General features: G+C 45.6%; 1 protein-coding gene across 2 annotated transcripts in view; it reads left to right on the top strand.

Moving 5' to 3' along the window:
- The first annotated feature begins 750 nt into the window (after positions 1–750).
- The window catches only part of ARID1A (AT-rich interaction domain 1A), a 93,196-nt gene continuing 72,180 nt past the window's right edge, over positions 751–21,766 (top strand). For both annotated transcript variants that reach the window (XM_055137498.1, XM_055137497.1), the window contains exon 1: positions 751–1,975. In XM_055137498.1, the coding sequence (XP_054993473.1) occupies positions 824–1,975 (1,152 nt within the window). In that variant the 5' untranslated portion in view covers positions 751–823. The remainder of the gene's footprint in view (positions 1,976–21,766) is intronic.

Below are 21,766 nucleotides of genomic sequence, written 5' to 3'. Positions count from 1 at the left end.
GCCTGCCGCCGCCGCGGCTACTTCTCTCCCCTCCTCCTTTGTGAGGGGAAGGGAGCGAGTTCGTTCCACGGCCTGCGCCCGCTCCGCGCTCCGTTCCGGGTTTGCCAGGCGGCCGCGACGGCGCTGGGTAAAATGGCAGTGCTGAGCCTCGTGTCGGAGTGAGGGGGACTCGGAGGAGAGTGGGGCGCTCTCGCCGCTCCGTCCGGCCGCGCGTCCGCCCGCTCTCCCGCTGCCGCGCAGCAGCCTCGGCCCGAGCCGCGGCCGGGGAGGGGAGGCTGGGCGCCCGGGCCGGCCCGCGCTCCGACTCTGCCTCCTGGCGCCCGGGCTGCTGCCGCGCGCCCTCCAGCCCGCCCGTCCCGGGTCCCCCTCCCCCCGGCTCCCTCCCTCCCTCCCCGCCCCCTCCCCCCTGCCTCCCTCCCTCCCTCCCTCCTCCTTTCTCCGGCAGCAGAAAGCGGAGAGTCACAGCGGGGCCAGGCCCTGGGGAGCGGAGCCTCCACCGCCCCCCTCATTCCCAGGCAAGGGCTTGGGGGGAATGAGCCGGGAGAGCCGGGTCCCGAGCCTACAGAGCCGGGAGCAGCTGAGCCGCCAGCGCCTCGGCCGCCGCCGCCTCCTCCTCCTCCGCCGCCGCCAGCCCGGAGCCTGAGCCGGCGGGGCGGGGGGGAGAGGAGCGAGCGAGCGAGCGCCGCGCAGCAGCGGAGCCCCGCGAGGCCCGCCCGGGCGGGTGGGGAGGGCAGCCCGGGGGACTCGGCCCCGGGGCGGGGTGGGAGGGGGGGAGAAGACGAAGACAGGGCCGGGTCTCTCCGCGGACGAGACAGCGGGGATCATGGCCGCGCAGGTCGCCCCCGCCGCCGCCAGCAGCCTGGGCAACCCGCCGCCGCCGCCCTCGGAGCTGAAGAAAGCGGAGCAGCAGCAGCAGCGGGAGGAGGCGGGGGGCGAGGCGGCGGCGGCGGCGGCGGCGGCCGAGCGCGGGGAAATGAAGGCAGCCGCCGGGCAGGAAAGCGAGGGCCCCGCCGTGGGCCCGCCGCCGCCGCTGGGAAAGGAGCTGCAGGACGGGGCCGAGAGCAATGGGGGAGGCGGCGGCGCCGGAGCTGGCGGCGGCGGCGGCGGCGGGCCCGGCGCGGAGCCGGACTTGAAGAACTCGAACGGGAACGCGGGCCCTAGGCCCGCCCTGAACAATAACCTCCCGGAGCCGCCCGGCGGCGGCGGCGGCGGCAGCAGCGACGGGGTGGGGGCGCCTCCTCACTCGGCCGCGGCCGCCCTGCCGCCCCCCGCCTACGGCTTCGGGCAGCCCTACGGCCGGAGCCCGTCTGCCGTCGCCGCCGCCGCGGCCGCCGTCTTCCACCAACAACATGGCGGACAACAAAGCCCTGGCCTGGCAGCGCTGCAGAGCGGCGGCGGCGGCGGGGGCCTGGAGCCCTACGCGGGGCCCCAGCAGAACTCGCACGACCACGGCTTCCCCAACCATCAGTACAACTCCTACTACCCCAACCGCAGCGCCTACCCCCCGCCCCCCCAGGCCTACGCGCTGGGCTCCCCGAGAGGTGGCACTCCGGGCTCCGGCGCGGCGGCGGCCGCCGGCTCCAAGCCGCCTCCCTCCTCCAGCGCCTCCGCCTCCTCGTCGTCTTCGTCCTTCGCTCAGCAGCGCTTCGGGGCCATGGGGGGAGGCGGCCCCTCCGCGGCCGGCGGGGGAACCCCCCAGCCCACCGCCACTCCCACCCTCAACCAACTGCTCACGTCGCCCAGCTCGGCCCGGGGCTACCAGGGCTACCCCGGGGGCGACTACGGCGGCGGGCCCCAGGACGGGGGCGCCGGCAAGGGCCCGGCGGACATGGCCTCGCAGTGCTGGGGGGCTGCTGCGGCGGCAGCGGCGGCGGCGGCCGCCGCCTCGGGAGGGGCCCAACAAAGGAGCCACCACGCGCCCATGAGCCCCGGGAGCAGCGGCGGCGGGGGGCAGCCGCTCGCCCGGACCCCGCAGGTACACAACTGAGTGGGGAGGGGGCTGGGGGGCGAGCGGGGACGTGGGGGTGGGTGGCGGCTGTGGGGAGCAGGCCCCGGCCGTGGGTTACCCCCAGCCCGGGGCCCCCACTGCTGGGGAGCTGCCATTGTCTGGTTTCTTCTCTTAAAATGGCTGCCTGTCTGCCTTCCTCTCCTTCCCTCCTTCAGCCTTTGTGTGGGGCTTTCCCAGAGCTGTCTGCTTCCCCTCTCGCTCTCTCCCCGGCCCCCTTGAACTCTGGGGGTCTCCCAGGGGGTGCGGGGCAGTGTGTGCGGGGAAGGGCCGGGCGCGGGGTGAGGGGGCGCTGGGGGCTCGGGTTAGGGGCGTAGGCAGTGCTAGGAGCTCGGGAGGCTCTGTGCTCACCTGACGCACCCCTCTGCCCGGTCTGCTTTTCTTTAGGCCGTTCCCCGCCTGTACTTTCAACGAGGGGCCCCTCGGGTTCGGGGGGACCTCGAGGGAGGGCAGGGACCTGCTTGGGGGCAGCTAGAGGCCGGGCACGGTTCGCCCAGGGCGGCCCCGACCCTCTCTTGTCTTGGTCTCCGTCGACCCAGTGGCCTGGGCTTCTCCCTGGAAGTGCTGGTAAACAGCTGAGTGATTGGAGTAGTAAGTGCAGATTGCTTTGGTTTGGGATTTGAATTATGGAGGTAAAATCCTTCTGTCAAAGCCAGGAGACAGTTGGTCTTAGGTTGACATCCTATCTGTGATCTGATTGGCTCCCCATCTCCTGCTCTTGGCCATTTATAATTGCCTCTGATGTAATGGTACAACAATCCTGATGAGCTCATAAACTTTTACACTCTGCTTTTCTGCCAGTGATAACCCAAACCATCTCTACCACTATCTGCCTTTTATTCCAGAGCTGAAATTGGCTGTGACCTTGAGGAGGGAGGTTTAAGCAGCAATACTGTATCAGCAGGAGCAGAGCCTCAGACAGGCTGCCCTTGTTACATTGTGCCCGAAACAAAAGAGGAGGCAGTGGCCTTTTGCTTGTACCTTTGGATTTATTTTGCTTGTTATGTTTTATGCAGCTTGAAATAGATTCTGTGTTGTCAGAACAGTAGCTGAGTTTTCTCTACAATGGGTTTGCTGTTTGTTTTGGTTTTGTGACTTTCCTGATGGTATAAATGACTTCTTTGATGGTCTGAAGATGCATTTGTCGGGTAATTTGTACCCTGTTTGCTTTGCAAAATTGAAATGATTTTCCTGGTTTTTCTTTTTAATTGAATGGCAAATGTGGGATCTTTACGAGAGGATATGAGGGGGTAGGAAAAAAACTTATTTTTTCTCCTTGAAGACTGGAAGCTTTCTGAGAGAATTTCATATTAGGTTCAAATGTTCTGTTTTAAGGAAGGCTGGCCTCATTCTTTGTTTACATGTTAAATCTTGTTAACACTTTCTTTTGTTAATTGAACTTTGGTGAGCAGCTCAATTTAAAGGGATGCTAACATCTTTTAGGATCCAGAAGAAGACTGTCCCCTAAAGACTCAGTTTGGTAAAATTTATCATATGTTCTGGAACATTAAAACAATCTGATGATTTTTGTCATCAATCATTTCAGAGCTTTGAAAATGATATTGACTTTTTTTTCCCTTTGCATCACAAGGAATGTTCCATTTTCTTTTCTGTCATTCAAGATGATAAAGATATAATCCACAATGATACTTCATATTTGCTTATAAACCATTAACTTTTAGGTCTCTTCTTTTTTGTATTTTATTTTGCTCTTTTCGTCACACTCTCTTCAGTGCTTTGTGTCAGGAAAATCAGGTGTTCTGTGGAGTCATGCATCTTTTTTACAGAGGGAGAAAAGCTTCCTTCAAAGTCCCTTCTCTCAGCAGTACCCAATGAACCTTTGTGCTATAAGATTTTGTTCACATTGGCAGCTTAATTACTTGTATTCCCTCCCCAATCCAGAACTGCTTTTTCTACACCTCCATTGAGCTGGGAATTTTGAAAATCATTATGTTAGATGGTTTGGAGCTTTGTACCTTGACCCTACATCTTCTATGATGTTCTTAATATTTCTGGGCAAGTCATAAAGGAATTTTAAAAAATTGGATATCTCAGGAATAATTTTCATCTTTTCTCATTAGCTCTTTCCCTCTCATCCCCTCATCTTTTGAAGGTAACTAAAATTTTACTGCTTTAGGTTATTGGAGTAAAGAATTTAGGAATACGTCAAGGCTCATTTAAAAACAAAAATTCTAGTTCTGGTTTAGGGGTTATTCAGGCAAGCACTGGGGGAGGGGAAGTAAGCCCTCTTTGCAATGTAGTGATTTTTGGTTTTAGTCACTAAGCAAATATTTGAGCACCTTCTATAAGTGAGGTACTATGCTATGTCCTGGATAAGTGATAGGAAGATACTACTGTCCCTCTTTGGAATCTTGGGTGTTTCAGTGAATCTCCCCCCTTCCCCCAGTTTTTTGTTTTTTGATTTTTGGACTGCATCTGGAGGTACTGCAGGCTTTCTGGTTTTCTGCTCAGGACTTAACTCCTGGCAGTTCCCAAGGGACCATATGCAGTGGGGAAAGGAACCTGTGTAGACTACCTACAGGGCAAGTGCCTTAACTCCCTACCCTCTCTAGCTCTTTGATGTGGATGACCTCTGAGCCCCCAGAGAATGATGACGGAGCTTGGAACATAAAGCGTAACGTCCAGTTTTGTGAGCTGCTTCAGGTGTATAGTCTAGATGTTTCTATATATATGGTCTATATATTCAGAATAGATTTTATTCTGAATTCCTCTTTGCTGCTTAAGGATAAATCTCTGGTCAGTTCATGACCTCCTACCTATGCTTAAATAGTAGAGGGTCTTGCTTCTGTCCCTTTATTTCCCTAACTCAGTCTTAAATTAAGAGTATTTCACAGAGAATTGATTGATATAGCTTAAGTGTGAATGTTATCATTTGACTCTGTTATATGAGATAAAGGTTAGGTAAGTACTGGAGCTAAGTCTTTTACACAGGAAGAGAGAATATCCTTACTTTTTTTCCATAAGTAGTATTGTGTCTCAAGATCAGTTGAATCCCGCTACTGATGAAATACTTTCCGGTTATTTATATTCTTGAAACTGATGTAAATAAAGCTTTTTTTTTTTTTTCTCTTAAAGTTGCTTTTAGCTTTTGTACCTTGATAAGTCAGTCTATCTTATCAAAGTTTTAAAAAAATAGAATGAGTAGTTTGGAATCAAGATGGATTTGATTATGAAGCTTGGCTGTTGGTTTCTGCTATGGAAATATCAAATGTATTTCTGATTCCTAGGGAACAAATGCACCAGGTATCCTGTGTTTATCATGGAAATACCTCCTGGCAGAAACTCTGGGTTGGCTGAAATATGGGGCTCTTGGAGCTCCCTCAAGGAGGAGGGACCAGGAAAAACCACATTGAGAGGCTTCTGAATTAACAGTTGTGGGAGCTTCCTATTTCTCTGCCATCTGTGAGAGAAATGGGAATGATGGGAGTTGGATGGTGATGAGAGAAGAGAAAATAGAATGAAAGTTCATTACTTTGAGTTGGGCTCTGCTAGGACTTTTTAGGTCCTTTCCCTTTTGTGTGACAGAGTAACCATGACAAGTGACACCTGGTAACGAGTTGTCTTGGATTGCATTAAAACATTCATATGTTGGGTTAACTCCTGTGGGGTGTGATGTCTACAGTACATTTTTTAGGAAAAAGGTTACTGAACTTTTTAAAACTGAAAAATAAGCTAGCAAAGTTATGACTTGGGCATTTTCTCATTTCATGCTGAAAAGTTTGTGTTGAATTTGCCCCATATTCAAGAAGCGACTGAACTTTGCAAATATAGCTAAACTATGGTATTAAAAAATAAATTGGCGTGGAATATTTTTCCCCTGCCAAGGCTGTGAAATTGAGACTTGATTCCCTTGGCTTTTGTCCTTGGGTTTTTCAATGTTTAGGCTGGTCATTATTGTTACTGATATACTTCAGGTTGTTTGCAGCAGAGTGGTTGCAGTAAAGATCATAGAATTCCGGCTTTGGTTCTACTCACACTCTGAATTAAGCTCTGTGACTTTAGGCAAGTCATTTGCTTTCTGTTCTTCATAGACCTCGTAATCAGTAAAATTAAGTTGATGGGCTACATAATGTCCCCCTTTGATGCTACACATTTGTCTCTTTCCACACCTGGTTTGTTATGAAGCAGCTTCTTTTGGGTAGGTAGAGGGACCACACTCGGTTGCTCAGGGGCCGTTTCCAAGAGTGTTCTGGGGACTATTTATATTACAAGGGATTTTGAACCAGGGTTTTTGCATACATATTAGGCAAGTGCTATAGCTCCTGTTTTTACTGAAAAATATATACAGAGGACAGATTTTCTGCACATATTTTTTCAGTAAGGGTCTGAATATCATCTTTACTCCCCTGGGCTTAAGGAACTCAAAGCTATTTTCTTCAGAGAATTTACAGGAACAAACTCTGAACAGTTGGGTGCCATGATGGTGTGGCCCTTTACAGAAAAGTCCTACCAGATTGTTTTGCCTTGACTGTTAATCTGTTTGCCATTAGTCATTCCACCTAGCTGGTGGTTTTAAAACACTAAACAGTAACTGAAAAATTAGGCAGATTTTTATTAAAGTAAGACTTTTAAATTAAAATAGTTGCTTCAGGATTTCCAAGTGGGAATTTGGGAGGATAGAATGGAAGTAGGGTGGATTCACAGATTCAGTCTGAGCAGTTATTCTGGGGGAGTACAATGATGGTGGGAAGAGGTAGTGTTTAGCTCACCAGACTTCTGGTATTTAGGCAGGCTTAGGTCTGGTTAGGGCAGTTGGTTGTAATCTGAGTGCCTGAACTTGCCCTGTAAATATAGCTGAGAGAGGAGCAGAAAATTCTGAGACTAGACTAGGAAAAGCTAAGTGGCATGGGGTCTGTTTCCTTGGTATATTTGCCTTTTTTTCTTGCCCTTGGTTTTTCAGATTGCGTATGTAGTGTGATTTGCACATGGTCCTGGAAATGCTGTGCTTTCTTCAGCACATCTGAATTCCCATTCTCTTCCTGGTTTAGTAGTTTACAAGTGTAATTTAGTCATTCTTAGAGGTATGCTAGAAGAAACCTTTCCTTTATAAAAGAGGGAAAAGTGTTATTTCTCTGCTTGACACAGCAGCTTCTTCCTCTCCCGAGGAACCAAATGTTTCAGAGCTTTGTGTAAATACTTGCTGAGCTGTCAATATGTACCCAGGAGGTTTCTGGAGTAAGATGTAAACGGCTCTATAGAATGTTTGACAGGCAAATTAATAAACAGTTTCAAGCAAAGCTAATGCTAGTCTCTTCTCATGTGGTGGAGTAAAATAATATTGGGAAAAAAGACTTTGAAGATTGAAAGATAGTGGTGTGTGGAGGAAGGGGCAAGCACCCTGAGAAGAGAGAGAGAAGAGGTAAAAAGATGTTGCCCTGGGAGAGGGGCTCCCTGTCTCCGGCTTCATGCTAAGTTAGGGAGGGCATGTGGAGCCCTTCTCAAAGTCGGTTATAGTTTTAGAATGAAAATAAATAAGGTTGGAAACAAGGCCCTATGTTTTGGTAGTAAGTGTGCTCCATAAGCTTGGTTTATAAGATTCATAGTTTGAAGGCCTTGTTCTTTGACGGAGATTTTGTAGTTTTTTTAAGTATTATAAAGGAGAAAAGAAGGTTCTACAACCGCAGAGTGGACCTCAGCCTCTGATCTGCTTATAGCTCTCAATTAAAACCCCCTCCAGAAACTGGTATAAACTTACATAGTTTATACTTATACTGGACTCCTTTTTTGTATCATATACTTTATATACCCCGGTCAGTGCGAAGTTCAAAGTTTGGAGACCCACTAAATTCTACCTGAACGGTTATTCAGTCTTTGTCTTGATACTGCTGTTTTATGATTACAAATTTAATTTGGTTCCTTTAGCAAAACATTATTTTTATGGAGGAAGAAGTATTTTAGACATATTAGATGACTGCTGGTGATACTTTGCTTTGTGAGATGACAGGATTTACATTTTCCAAGTTTCTCTTTATATTTTTTCCTTATTTTTGTTTTTTGGGCCATACCTTGCAGGCTGGTAGCTACTTCTGACTCTGCTGGGGACTGTGTGGTGCCAGAGATCAAAACTAGGTCTGCTGCATTCGAAGAATGTGCTCAGTTCATTAAGCTCTCTCTTTGGCCCTCTTTTTTAGAATTGTGCAGTGTTTAGGGTAGGGGCATGAGACACCAGGATTGAACTCATAGCCTCATACATGCAAGGCATGTGGACTACCACTTGGTCCATAGTCTTTTCCCCTCAAAGTCTCATCTCCCTTTTATTGAATTCTGATTCTACTTTTATTTTTTTGGAGTGGGGGTTGGTGTGTGGAGAGCTATACCTGGTAGTGTTTGGAGATTGTTCCCAGCTTTGTGCTTGGAGGTTAATCCTGGTGTTATGCTCAGGTAACTATGTGTTAAATCCTTTGAGTCACCTCTCTGTCCCAAAATCTCTATTTTATAAAGTCTCTTTTATTTTCACTTATTTTGGGTTTGGGGTCCTCTCCTGAAGGTGTTCAGGGAACCTGAGCACTGTGCTAGGGATTACTCATGGTAGTGGTCAAAGGACCGTATATGGTAGCCAGGACCAAACAGGAACCAGCTACGTATAAGTCAGGTATCTTTTGTCTGTTTGTTTTGGGGCCGTATCCAGTCATGGTCAGGTATTACTCCTGGTTCTGCATTCAGGAATGACTCTGGCAGTGCTCAGAGGATCATATGGGACTCTTGGGGATCCAACTGGGTTGGCCTCGTGGAAGGCAAGTAAGTGCCTTGTATGTTCTCCCCAGCCCTGCAAGCATCTTTTTTGTTTGTTTTTGATCTATACCTGGTGATTCTCAGGGCTTACTCCTGGCTCTATGCTTAGGGATCACTCCTGGCAGGCTCTGGGGGCCATATGAGGTGCTAGGGATATAACCCAGCAAACCCCCTACCCACTGTATCAGCTCTCTAGTCCTACAAAGCAACTTTTTATAAATAGATATAGACCACAGTAACTACATGTATTGAAGGAATCCAAGAATAAGCAACAATCAAGTGGTGCAGGAATAGCTTAGTGGTAGAGTACCTTCCTTGAAGGCATGAGGCCACAGATTTGACCCAGGAGGTACTGTCATTTGGAATCCCTAAGGCCACAGCATAATATGTGGTATATTATGTATTACAACAAGGTGTGTGTGAACATCACAACTACAGAATGCTGGGTCATTACAATAGGAGAAGGGAAAGGGAGGAGAAAAATTACTACAGAATTTGTTTTATTTTTAATTTTATTTATTTTTTAATGTAGGAGTCCTATTAATTCAGCCATTGATTAAGCTGATTGAATTGGGCATGAACATTACTCTTTCAAAAAAATTTTAAAAATTATTTTAATTGAATATCTATGAGATAGACCATTACAAAGACCATGTTCATAATTGGGTTTCAGTCATACAATGATTCAGCACCCATTCCTCCACCCATCTCTCACCACCAATGTCTTCATGTTCCTCTACCACCATCCCCCAACACCCTGCTCCCAGCCCCCAGCCCCTAGCCTCCTTATGGGAGGCACTTTCCTTCTTGCGCTCTCCTTTTTTTTTTTTTTTTTTATTTTGCTTTTTGGGTCACACCCAGCAATGCACAGGGGTTATTCCTGGCTCGTACACTCAGGAATTACTCCTGGCGTTTCTCGGGGGACCATATGGGATGCTGGGAATCAAACCCGGGTCGGCTGAATGCAAGGCAAATGCCCTACCCACTGTGCTATCGCTCCAGCCCCTTGCTCTCTCCTTTTCCTTTTGTGCATTATGGTTTGCAATACAAGTGCTAAGAGGTCATGGTGTTTGTTCAGGACATTCGGTATTTTTATTGGGACAGTAAGGCTGGAATAGCTTTTTAATTGGGTGGCTGCTTTGGGGTATGGATATGACTGCAGAGGCTTCCGGAAGTATAGAGAGGTGGGGAAAAGGAGCCCATCCTGACCCCAAGAAAGCCAGGAGATTTCAGTCACAAAACCGGCATACCTGACTTTTCAGCAGATTATATCTAGGTGAGGTCAATCCGGAGATGGTGGAGTCAGACTGGGAGTGGGGGTGGGGGGTGGGGGGGAGATGGTGGCAATTTTGAATTGTGGAAGCAAGAAGCTGCCAAGGACTCTGCTTGGGTGGGCCTCAGGCCAACCTGCCCTCCGATTTACCCCAGTCTGTTTAGCCATGTGTAGGTCCGAGTGGCTTTTGATCTCTTTCGAGATTTATTTAGGGGTCTCTGAAGCATGGCCGGTAGTAGACATGGTGGCACTGGAGTTGGTTCGTGGGGGTGACTGCCAGCACTTCACTCCAGGAGTATTGGGAAACAGAGGGAGGTAGCCTATCCCAACTCTGAGAAAGTCTGGAGATTTCAGTCACAAAACCTGCATATCTGACTTTTCAGCAGATTATATCTTGGTGAGGTCCATCCTGAGACAATGGAGTCAGGCCGGGTATATAGCGGCAATTTTAAATTGTGGAAGCAGGTGGCTGCTGGGGGCTCTGCTTGGGTGGGTCTTGTTTTATTTTTTAGTTGGTCAAGTTTAACCAATGACAGCTTTTCTTTTCAGAGACAGTGACTTGTAAAACTAACTGTTCCAGAAAGGGAAAATTAAAAAATTGATCTTACTTTCCATAATACCCAGAATTCTGTGTGTTTTTTAGAATCCGCATTATACATCTATTCCCAGATCTGTAGTTGTCTCATTCAGTGACTATGAGACCTTGAACTCTAACCATAAAATTCTATAAAAGAGAGTGGTTCTAGGGTCTTAATAGTTGCTCTTGTGATTATGCAGGGCCTTTAGTATAACTTGCCAAGTTCTTTGCCAGTTCAGGGACTCTTGAAGTAATTTTGAGTTTAAAATGTCATTTTCAGAGTGCTCCCTAAACAACCAGTTGCTGATTTAACTTTGGAACTGTAGGAATTTGGGGGGAAGAGTTAATTCACTTTTTTCTTAAACAAAAACAAGTGTCATTGTCTGTTGGGACTCTTAGGCCTCTGCTGTTAACTTTTTCTGAAGATTTGTGAACTGTTAGAACTGAGTTGTTGTATTGGGTCTTATAGTGAGGATTGAGTTGTGTGTATATCCACACATGTAGTTTGCCTGTGTGTTCATGGAAATGACCTTTAATACTATTTTTTATTAGGCTGACTGTGGCCAAGAAGCTCATAAATGCAGCAAGCACATGGCTTTTTTGTTGTGGAAGCCTCTGATATATATAGTGGTTTTAGTTTCTCTTTACCTACTGGTCCATGTAAGATAGGATCAGACCTGGTTTCTGGTACTTTTAAGGGATGTTAATATCTGGAGATGTTGAAGTAGCTACTGCCAGGCTGCTGCAGTGCTTCTACCTGGAATAAGGACAGGGTGTAGTGCTCCAGTAGAGAAGTATGGAGTTTTGAATACAGATTCCAGTTTAGAAGTATAGTTTCCAGCTTTTGCCTTTCCATTTGGCATTATGCAGAAACAAGCTTTCAATATCTAAGAATGTTGTCTGCCATGGACAGCAGTTGTGTAGGGAGTTGAAGTGAATACCTACTCATCCCAGGTTTTAGAAGAATTCAAGGTAGGGTGAATGTTGACGTAATCGCCTTGCAAACATATCTTTTCCTGAAATTGCTCCTCCCAGGTCTTAAATGGGTGAAATGAGGTTTTATTGAATATTAAAGGACATCTGAGTGAACTTTTATTTGTTTTTGTTAGTCACATGTGCATATGAGAAGATGGTAGACTGGACTGAGTATTCCCAGTGGCATTTGCATTTTTTAAGGGTGGACACATTGGGAAGAAGCCTAATGCCAAGAATGCATTCCAACATGTTGCAGAGTGAGAAATTTGATCCCTAAAATGTTGGCTTAGTGACGGTTATGGTACATATTAGAAATCACCCAGTAATCCAGGACAGATTTTTGCCACCCTCCAGGAACTTAATGTTGATATGAAATACTAAAGAGCAAAGGGGCACCAGGGTATGGGCTTTTGCAGACCCAGGGTACTGCTTGAACTGTAACCACAAAGTGGAAATGTGCCATGTGGGGGTTTGTTTTTTTTTTTTGGGGGGGGGGTTGCTGTCGTTTGCTCGCTGTTGGACTTCATTATGGCTTTGTTTGGGTTCTCAAGTCTGCAAAGTTAGTTATTAGACTTCCTTCTCCTCCTCCTCCTCTCGACACTGGCACATTTCTTGATTTTGTGTGTGTGTGTGTGTGTGTGTGTGTCTCACCACCTACAACCAATATTTTTATACACGTTCCCCCTTAAACTTAGTTTTGAACTTGTTTATAAACATCTCTATTAAAGGGAACCCCACTCCCCACCCCCAAATCTAGCACTAGCATGATAACAGCAGAGTAGATTAGGAGTGGGTAGAATATCAACCATTAAAAACCCATTTTATGTGTGCTTGCTACTTTCCTTAAGGTTACAACTTGCTGGATGAAAGTACATCTGCATCTAGATGTTTCCTCTTGACCAATTAAGTCTGATGTACTTTGGTTTTAAAAAGAGGATGAGTTTGGCCAGATGGTAGATGATTAAAGACTACTGTGTTTTTTGGGGGGAGCACACCTATACTTTGGTATCATTCTTGGTGGGCTTGGGGGATTGTATGGGGTGCTAGGGATCAAACCCGGGTGAGCCTTGAGCAAGGCAAGTGCCTTACCCCTTGGACTGTCTTTCTAGTCTCATGGGGTGCTTCCTTTTAGAGGAAACAAGTATGTCTTTGGGCTCCTTTTTCCCACTGATTACTCTTTTTTTCTTGGGTAGCCCTTTTTATGACTCCGTTGTCTTTAGAGAACAAGTCACCTGAGCAGAAACACTGGGAATTAGTTGCTTTTCGTGACTACATCTTCTCTAGCAAATACAAGAGGGCTTTCTCTTTTGCTCTTTGGAGAACAGTCTGTTATGATCCTTAAGGTGGTAGAGTTCGTGTTTGGTTAGGCATTAGTTCAGGAGTGTGAATCTGTTGCTTCAGATTTGGATAACTGACTTTTGGGGGAAGAAACACCATATTCCGTTATGCTGGGTATTATGGTGTGGTAGTTCTAGCATTACTTAAGGGACCATGCAGAACAAAGCAAGCATTTGAGGTCTCCAGTTCTTTTGAGTTCTCTCCTGCTGGCTGGATTTGGGGTACTCTTTTGTAGGTTATGTATCTGTAGCTTTGTCCTGGATCAGGGATAAGCTTAGGGCCTCACTGAGATCCATATTTACAAGCTGGCATATGATTTGCTGGGACCAGAGTATATTTGTGCATGTGTGCGTCATTTGGGTGCTTGGACCTCTTGGTCAATTCCCCCCCCCTTTTTTTTTTTTTGCTTTATGGGTCACACTTGGCGGTGCTCAGGGGACCATATGGGATGCTGGAAGTCGAACCCGGGTCGGCCTCGTCCAAGGCAAACGCCTTACCCGCTATGCTATTGCTCCAGCCCCGGTCAGTTCCCCTTTTAATCTTTTTTTTTTCTTTTTGGGTCACACCCGGTGATGCACAAGGGTTACTCCTGGCTCATGCACTCAGGATTTACTCCCAGGGGTATTCGGGGGACCATATGGGATGCTGGAAATCGAACCCAGGTTGGCTGCATGCAAGGCAAACATCCTATCCGCTGTGCTATCTCTCCAAATTCCTCCCCTTTTAATCTTTAAAACTAAAAGATGGTTGCTGTCATTCTCCCATCTTATAGAAATGACACTATGAAATACTAAATTTGCTTGAATACTAATTATTCAAGCTGTAACATTTATTGGTACATAATTTTTTCAACAGCCCTAAACTTTTATGAAATACGATTTTTTTTTTCTCTTTTTCTTTATTTGGTTTTTGTAATGGCAGGGGATTCCTTACTTGGCTGTGTGCTCCTTTGCTTTTGTTGAGGAAGCCCCTGATGTGATCTTCAACACATTGGTCCCTTGAGTTGCACTAGCAGTGGTCTCTGAATGCCACTGGGTGTAGTGTATAGATAAACAAACAAACAAGCAAAAAAAACCTCAAAAAATAAAATCATCCCATAGTTAAGTATAGTTGAATTAGATCCCTGCTTAAAAGCAAATTTTGCCAGGTACCTGTTCTGACTTGAGAGATTAGACTAGTATAGTGGAGGGGCTGGAGCAATAGAATTGCGCTTGTTTCAACATCTCCCACCACCTCCTCACCCCCTGCCCCTGGGTTTGATCCTCTGCATCCCACGTAGTCTCCTGAGTACTGCCAGGAGTTATTTCTGAGTGCACAACCAGGAGTAATCCCTCCACTCCCACCCCCAAATAGTGATTCTGTTTTCAGTGGAATTCCTGACCATCAGCAACAGCAGCACTTAGGCCTTGTAAGCATTCAGCCAAAACCAAAACCAAATTCAGCCAAAGCAGCTGAATCTAGTGGGTTTTGTTTTGTTTTGTTTTGGGGGCCATACCCAGCTACATTTAAGGGTTACCTTTGGCTCTATACTCAGCAATTACTCCTATCTGTGCTCAAGGAACCATACGGGATGATGGGGATCAAATCCAGATTGACTATGGGCAAGGCAAAAGTCCTACCCATTCTGCTTTCTCTCCAGTCCTTAAGTGGATTTATTTTTGTTTTTTATATTTGTTCGGGTTTTTGTTTTTTTGTTTTTTTTTGTTTTTTTTGCTTTTCGGATTACACCCAGCGATGCACAGGGATTACTCCTGGCTCTGCACTCAGGAATTACTCCTTTTGGTGCTGGTGGACCATATGGTATGCTGGGAATCAACCCAGGTTGGCCACGTGCAAGGCAAACGCCCTACCCGTTGTGCTATCACTCCAGCCCCTGTTTCTGATTTTTTTGAGTCACACCCGGCTGTGCTCAGGTTACTCCTGGCTCTGTTCTTATGTATCATTTTGGGCAGGGTTTGGGGGACCATATGAGGTGTTGCTGACTTGGGTTTGCTTTCCAGCAACCTACATGATTCCCCAAACCCTCCCAGTAGTGATCATTGAGGGCAAAGCTAGGAAAAAGCCCTGAGCACAGCCCGGTGGTCCCAAAACAAAACAAATTGAACCCAGGTCAGCTATGTACTAGTCAGGCACCTTGCCTGTTCTGTTATCTTTCTGACCCTAAGACCTGTTGACTCTGTCAGTGCATTTAACAAACTGTTAAGGCCATTATGATACATACTCAACTTTGAGAACTACTGGATTTATGATCAGTTGGGCTACAGAGTATACCATGTTTTTCTGGGGTGCCTCCAAATTGTACCATAGGCTGTTTCTGGTTTATATGTTCTTCCCATGATAAATTATTCCTGGATCAAGAAAAGGTTAAAAATGCTTAGAGTTGGGAGGATAAAAAAATGTTATGAGTTGAATCTTCTATATTAATGATAAATTTTAGTGATACATATATATAATAAAACAAGACTTGGGACTCCCTAATTTCCTTCCTCATTTGCCCCTCTCATCTCCCCATCCCTTTGCACTCCACCATTCTCAGCTTTTTGGTCAAGATAGCTTGAAGATAAGCTGAGTCTGTGATCTTGGTTATTTGATAAAAGTAGAAAAGGTCTTTTTAAGATGATGGCCTACGGTGGTCTCCAGATCTGGCCAGTTAAGTACACTTTTTTTTCTCCTTTTTGGGTCACACCCAGCGATGCACAGGGGTTACTCCTGGCTCTGCACTCAGAAATTACTCCTGGTGGTGCTCGGGGGACCATATGGGATGCTGGGAATCGAACCCGTGTTGGCCGTGTGCAAGGCAAACGCCCTACCTACTGTGCTATCGCTCCAGCCCAAGAAATTGGTCCTTTTGATTTTGGGGGGCCTTACCTAGTGGTGCTCAGGGAATCATAGGGGATGTGGGGATTGAGCCCTGGTTGTCCATGTGCAAGGTAACACACCCTGCTCTGCTATCTCTCTGGTCAAAGAAATTTGTTCTTGAGGGGCTGGAGAGATAATACAGTGGGTAGTGAGTTGCCTTGCAGGCCCACCTGAGTTCAATCCACGTAGCCCATATGTTTCCCTGAGCACAGAGCCAGAAGTAAACCGTGAGCTCCAGATGTGGCCCAAAAATGAAGAAATGAAAAAGTAGATGATGAAATTGGTTCTTGAAAATGCTCCAGTATTGGAGCATGAACAGGACCTTTTGAGATATGTGTGGTTTTTGTTTTTTGTTGTTTTTTTTTTTTTTGGTTTGGGAGTCACACCCTGTAGTGCTCAGTGCTTATTCCTGGCTCTTCACTCAGAGATCACTCCTGGTGGTTCTTGGGGAACCTTATGTGGTGCCAGTGACTAAACCTGGGTCCTCTACATGCAAGGCAAGCATCATACCCACTGTACTGTCTCTGGACCTTTGGTAACCGTAAGACTTTCTTTCCCTTTCTCCCTACCCCACCAATGACTAACTTCCATTTTACTGTGATTCATTTCCTTGTTGTGTCTCTTGTGAAATCCTCACAAATAAATCCTCTAAGTAAGCTCCCAACAAATTAAATCTCTCCATGAAGTGGACATTTGAGCCAAGACTGTCCCTTAAAGAAGGAAGATTATGTTTGGCATAGAAATAATTAGAAATTGTCAGATAATAAGCATTAGCATTGCAAAGATCAAGTAGAGAACTAGTTTTCTAGTTAACCCAGACTTTCTGAAAACCAAACATAGTTTTGATACCCTTCTCATTAAAAATAAATATCCAAGTACTAGGCTTACTTCCTCTAGGCTTGAAAAGTGAACTTACAGCTATCAGTCCAATTGCTATGAAGACAAGAAACTTCTAGGACACAATATCCTGACTAGTTTGATCTGTTTTTCTTTTGTTATTGTTGGGGTGCCACATTCAGTGATGATCAGGACCTGCTCTTGGCTCGTGTTCAAGTCTATGTCCTGGCAGTATTCAAGGGACCATGTAGTTGCAGGGATCAAACAGGGTCAGCCACATGAAGGTGTACACCTTAACCCATGTACTATTTCTTTGGCTCCTGATAATTTCATCTATATTTGGGGCTGGAGCGATAGCACAATGGGTAGGGCGTTTGCCTTGCACGCGGTCGACCCGGGTTCAATTCCCAGCATCCCATATGGTCCCCTGAGCACCGCCAGGGGTTATTCCTGAGTGCAGAGCCAGGAGTAAACCCTGTGCATCGCCAGGTGTGACCCAAAAAGCAAAAAAAAAATAATAATAATAATAATTTCATCTATATTTGGTAATTTAATGTACGGATGAGTACTCTTAATAGTGGATTGTACAGACTCTCTGTGTTTAAGCCTACTTTATCATCCTTTTGCCCTTTTGGGGGAGGGGGTGCCATACCCAGCTGTGCTAGATGGACCATATGGGGTGCCAGGTACCAAACTCCTTCACAAGCACCTTACCTGCTGTACTATTTCTCTGACCTCTACCTTTGCATAGCATTGCTCTCTCTGCTCTTGGTATTTTCCTTTTTCATTTTCTCCTTTGTTATCAAACTGTATTAGAATGCAAAGCACACTGTGATATCAGTAACTTTGCCATACCAGAACTGGTAAAATGTCATTAAAAGAACTAGAGAGAGTGGGGACAGAGTGATAGTACAGTGAGTCAAGTGCTTGCCTTGCATGCGGCCTACTCTGGTTCAACCCCATATGGTCCCTGGAGCATAACCACGTGTGATCCCTGAGCCCAGAGCCAGGGATATGCCCTGTTGTGACAAAAGTAATAATAACAATTGGAGATAGAATTTATAGCTGTAGATCAATTCAGTGACTGATTTCTGGCATCTAAAATCAATTATTTCAGTGACTGATTTCTGGTATCTACTTACATCTTTTGGAATGAACTGGCTAAGTAGAGGCAGGAAATGCCTTTCTAATTAACTAATAAACAGAAGTTTCCTAAACAGTCTGTACCTCTTCTCTTTTCTCACTGCTTTTGGTCTGGAGACTGTTTCTTATCCTTTCTTAATCTGGTGAGGTTTTTCAATTTTCTTTTACTTTTTTTTGTTGTTGTTGTTCTGTTGGCCCAGGACAGAATAGTAGCATTCTTGATTTTCTTTCTACTTAGTGATTTGAATCCTCTACTTTTCCAATACAGCTTTGAATGTACGTTTTTTTTTCTTTAACCTCCTTAAAACCTTAAAACCTCAAGTGACCAATATGGGTCTCATTGTGGTATTTTGGGTTAAAATAAATGAGATAGCTGGGTTCACCCACCCAGATTCATTTTACCAAAGGAAAAAATAGTGTGCTTTGAATGAGAGAATCTAAAACAGTTTATGAGCCAAAACAGATTTGTCAGAGATAAATTTTAGTTAGCTTTCCATGGCTTATTATTGCATAGCAGGTATTCATCCCAGCATGATTATACTGGACAAACTTCTCATAGATAAAAGAGAAGAGACAAACTTCAGAAAAGATTATTGGTTGCTGGAAACTGTTCTCCAACTCCTTCCCAACCTAAGTTATTTTCATGCCAATAAGGCCCCCCATTTTTTTCTAAAACAAAACATAGTTATTTTGATGTAGTTCCATGTATTTCTGGTATGAAAGATGAATAGAGTCTTTTTATTTATTTATTTTGCTTTTTTTTGCTTTTGCTCATATTTATGTGGACAGTTGTGTAGAGGAGGTTGGTATCAGTGTTTTGTTGTATTTTGGGGCCATACCCGGTGGTCAGGCCTTAATAAAGGCTGTGTGCTCAAGGATCATTCTTGTTGGTGTTTTTGGATCTTTGAAAAGATTTGGTGCATTCCTAGGACTCTGTAGGACTTTTCATTCATGGAATTGCTGATCTTAAATAATAATAATAATAACCTGGAGAATTAGTACAGTGGTTAAGGCGCTTGCCTTGCACATAGCCAACTCTGGGTTGATCCCTGGTACCATATAGTTTTCTGAGCACTTCTGGGAACAACCTACAAGAACAGAGTCAGGAATAGCCCTTCGGTATTTCCAGGTGTCACCAAAGTGTCTCTCCCCCAACATAGTAAGAAGGTATGGAGGATCCTATAATTTCAAGATGGTTGGCTATGCAGTTATGTATGTACATTGTATGTAGTCACTGTCACTGTCATCCCGTTGCTCATTGATTTGTTCGAGCGGGCACCAGTAACGTCTCTCATTGAGAGACTTACTGTTACTGTTTTTGGCATATCCAATACGCACGTATAGCTTGTCAGGCTCTGCCGCGGGCTCGATACTCCCGGTAGCATGCCGGGCTCTCCAAGAGGGGCGGAGGAATCGAACACAGGTCGAACGCGTGAAAGGCGAACGCCCAACCACTGTGCTATCACTCCAGCCCATTGTATGTAGTATGTATTATATATAATGTGTATAGTTTATTATATCTAATTTATTTTGAAGGGCATAAGCACAAGTACTTCTGGAGTCTTGCCACCCGGCTCTTGGCTGTGACTAGAGCTATGCTGGACAGTGCTGGGTGGGAATGAGAGCAAGTAGTGCCCAGGATAGAATCTAGAACCTCAAATCTTCCTGTTTCTACCATTTGAGCTACATCCCTAGACTGCTAAACTTTTTTTTTTTGGTTTTTATGGGGGGGGTGGGGCCTCACATCCTCTGACTATCTCTCCCATCCTTCCATCCCTCTAAGTCACTTAACTTATTCAGTTGTTCAGAATAGACTTGGAGGACCTAGTAGAAGAATGGCGTTTTGGGGGAGTGGTCCAAAGTATCCCTAGGAATTAATGAAATAACGCAGTGGCATTGCTTTTGTTTCTCACTGTCTTCTTTTTTTTTTTTTTTACCTTTTTTTGGGGGATCACACCTGGTGATGCACAGGGGCTACTCCTGGCTCATGCACTTAGGAATTACTCCTGGTGGTGTTCGGGGATGATATGGGATGCTGGGAATCAACCCTGGGTCAGTCACTAGCAAGGCAAATGTCCTACCCGCTGTGCTATCACTCCAGCCCGGTTTCATACTGTCTTTTCAAAACACAGGATTTTATTGAGTTGATACAAAGCATGACAGATGTGTGGAATCCCTGTAACATGTAGATCAAATTTCTACAACTCAGTGATGTGTCTCATTTTTTAAGTATAGAAGAAAAAAATTGGGGGGGCTGGAGCAATAGTACAACCGGTAGGGCTCTTGCCTTGCACATGGCCGACCTGGGTTCGATTCCCAGCATCCCATATGATCCCCCGAGCACTGCCAGGAGTAATTCCTGAGTGCAGAGCCAGGAGTGACCCCTGTGCATTGTCAGGTGTGACCCAAAAAAGCAAAAAAAAAAGAAAGAAAGAAAAAAATTTTGACAGGACATAGTACTAGAGAAATTTAGGATCTTTTCATATAGTCAAGTAAAACAGTTCATGATTGGAGTTGCAAATAAAGGAGTGGGGAGAGAAGAGGGTTTTTAGGCCATCAGTGGCAGTGCTTGAGGAATATGTGGTGCTTTGAGTCTAATCCAGGGCTCCTACATACAGAGCAAGCACTGAGCCTTTTGAGCTGTTTTTCCAGCCTGAGGTTTTTTGATTTAATTTTAATTTTATTTCCTTGTTTCGGGGAGGCCACACCCAGCAGTGGTGAGGGGCTATTCCTGGCTTTGTGCTTAGGGTACTCCCTACTATGTGGATGCTGTAGATCAAATTGGGGTGGACCACATGCAAGACAAGCTCCTTACCTTCTATATAGCCTTTTTTAAAAAAGAGTAAAGCAAATAGAGATGTAAATTTTGTGTGTAGGAGCAGTTTTTGTCTTTGCTTTTTTGTGTGGGTTTTGTTTTTGTTTTTATTTTTTTGCTTTTTGGGTCACACCTGGCAATGCACAGGGGTTACTCCTGGCTCTGCACTCAGGAATCACCCCTGGTGGTGCTCGGCGGACCACATGGGATGCTGGGAATCGAACCCAGTTCGGCCTCGTGCAAGGCAAACGCCCTACCCACTGTGCTATTGCTCCAGCCCCTGCTTTTTTGTTTTTGAGCAAATTATCTGCAATAGTTTTAAATGGAAGGAAAAATATTTCAGATAGTAGAAGAGAAGAACTAGGTGTGACTTAGGTGTGTTTATTAAAGTTGGTAAATAATCTGGGTGAAGCTCTGTTTGTAAGGTTACCTTGCCACTGAATATCTTCCTTAAATGTGTTGTATCACTGATAAATCCCAAATAGGGCAGCAAGTGTCTAAAAAATTGTACACCCAGGGGCCAGAGCAATAGTACAGTGGATTGGGCACTTGGATTACATACGGATAGCCTGGGTTCAATCCCTGGCACTCTGTGGTCCTCTGATCACTGCTGTTGTATCCCAAAACTCCCCCAAGAAAATTTGCACTACTCAATAGGGCTTGTGGTCCATGCACTCTAAAGGACCTGTTCTTAGCAGATGAACCGAAGAATGGTATGTAAGAGGAAAATCTTTCTGGTGTGACTTTCTGCTGTGAATATAGGAGTTATAATTTCTAATGGGGAAGATTGTAAGTAAATTATTATATGAGTGTCATTACAATTACAATATGTATGCATTACAAGAGAAGTAGCACCTTTGGCACATTCTCCTCCTCTCTCCCCCCCTTTTTTTTGGCCACACCCAGTGGTGCTTGGAGGTCTCCTGTAAGTGCTCAGGGATTAAATCTGAGGCTTCTATAGACAAAGCATGTGCTTCAGCCTGTTGGTCATCTCTTGGACCTATTTCCAACTTTTTTGAAGTACTACTGATCACCATAGATTGTCGGTGGCTATGTACTATTGGGTTCTTGAGATAGGTCAATTCTGATTTACCTTTCTTTTCCCTGCTCAAATGTCAGGTGTACAGGAAATTCTCTAGTTTGGACTTGTAGTATACCCGAATTCATTGTTTATCTCTGAGGCTTTTTTTT

Source organism: Sorex araneus, chromosome 5 (genome assembly GCF_027595985.1).
Source record: "Sorex araneus isolate mSorAra2 chromosome 5, mSorAra2.pri, whole genome shotgun sequence".
NCBI lineage: Eukaryota > Metazoa > Chordata > Mammalia > Eulipotyphla > Soricidae > Sorex > Sorex araneus.
Note: the sequence above shows the minus strand (reverse complement) of the source record. Positions and strands in the feature narration are given on the sequence as shown.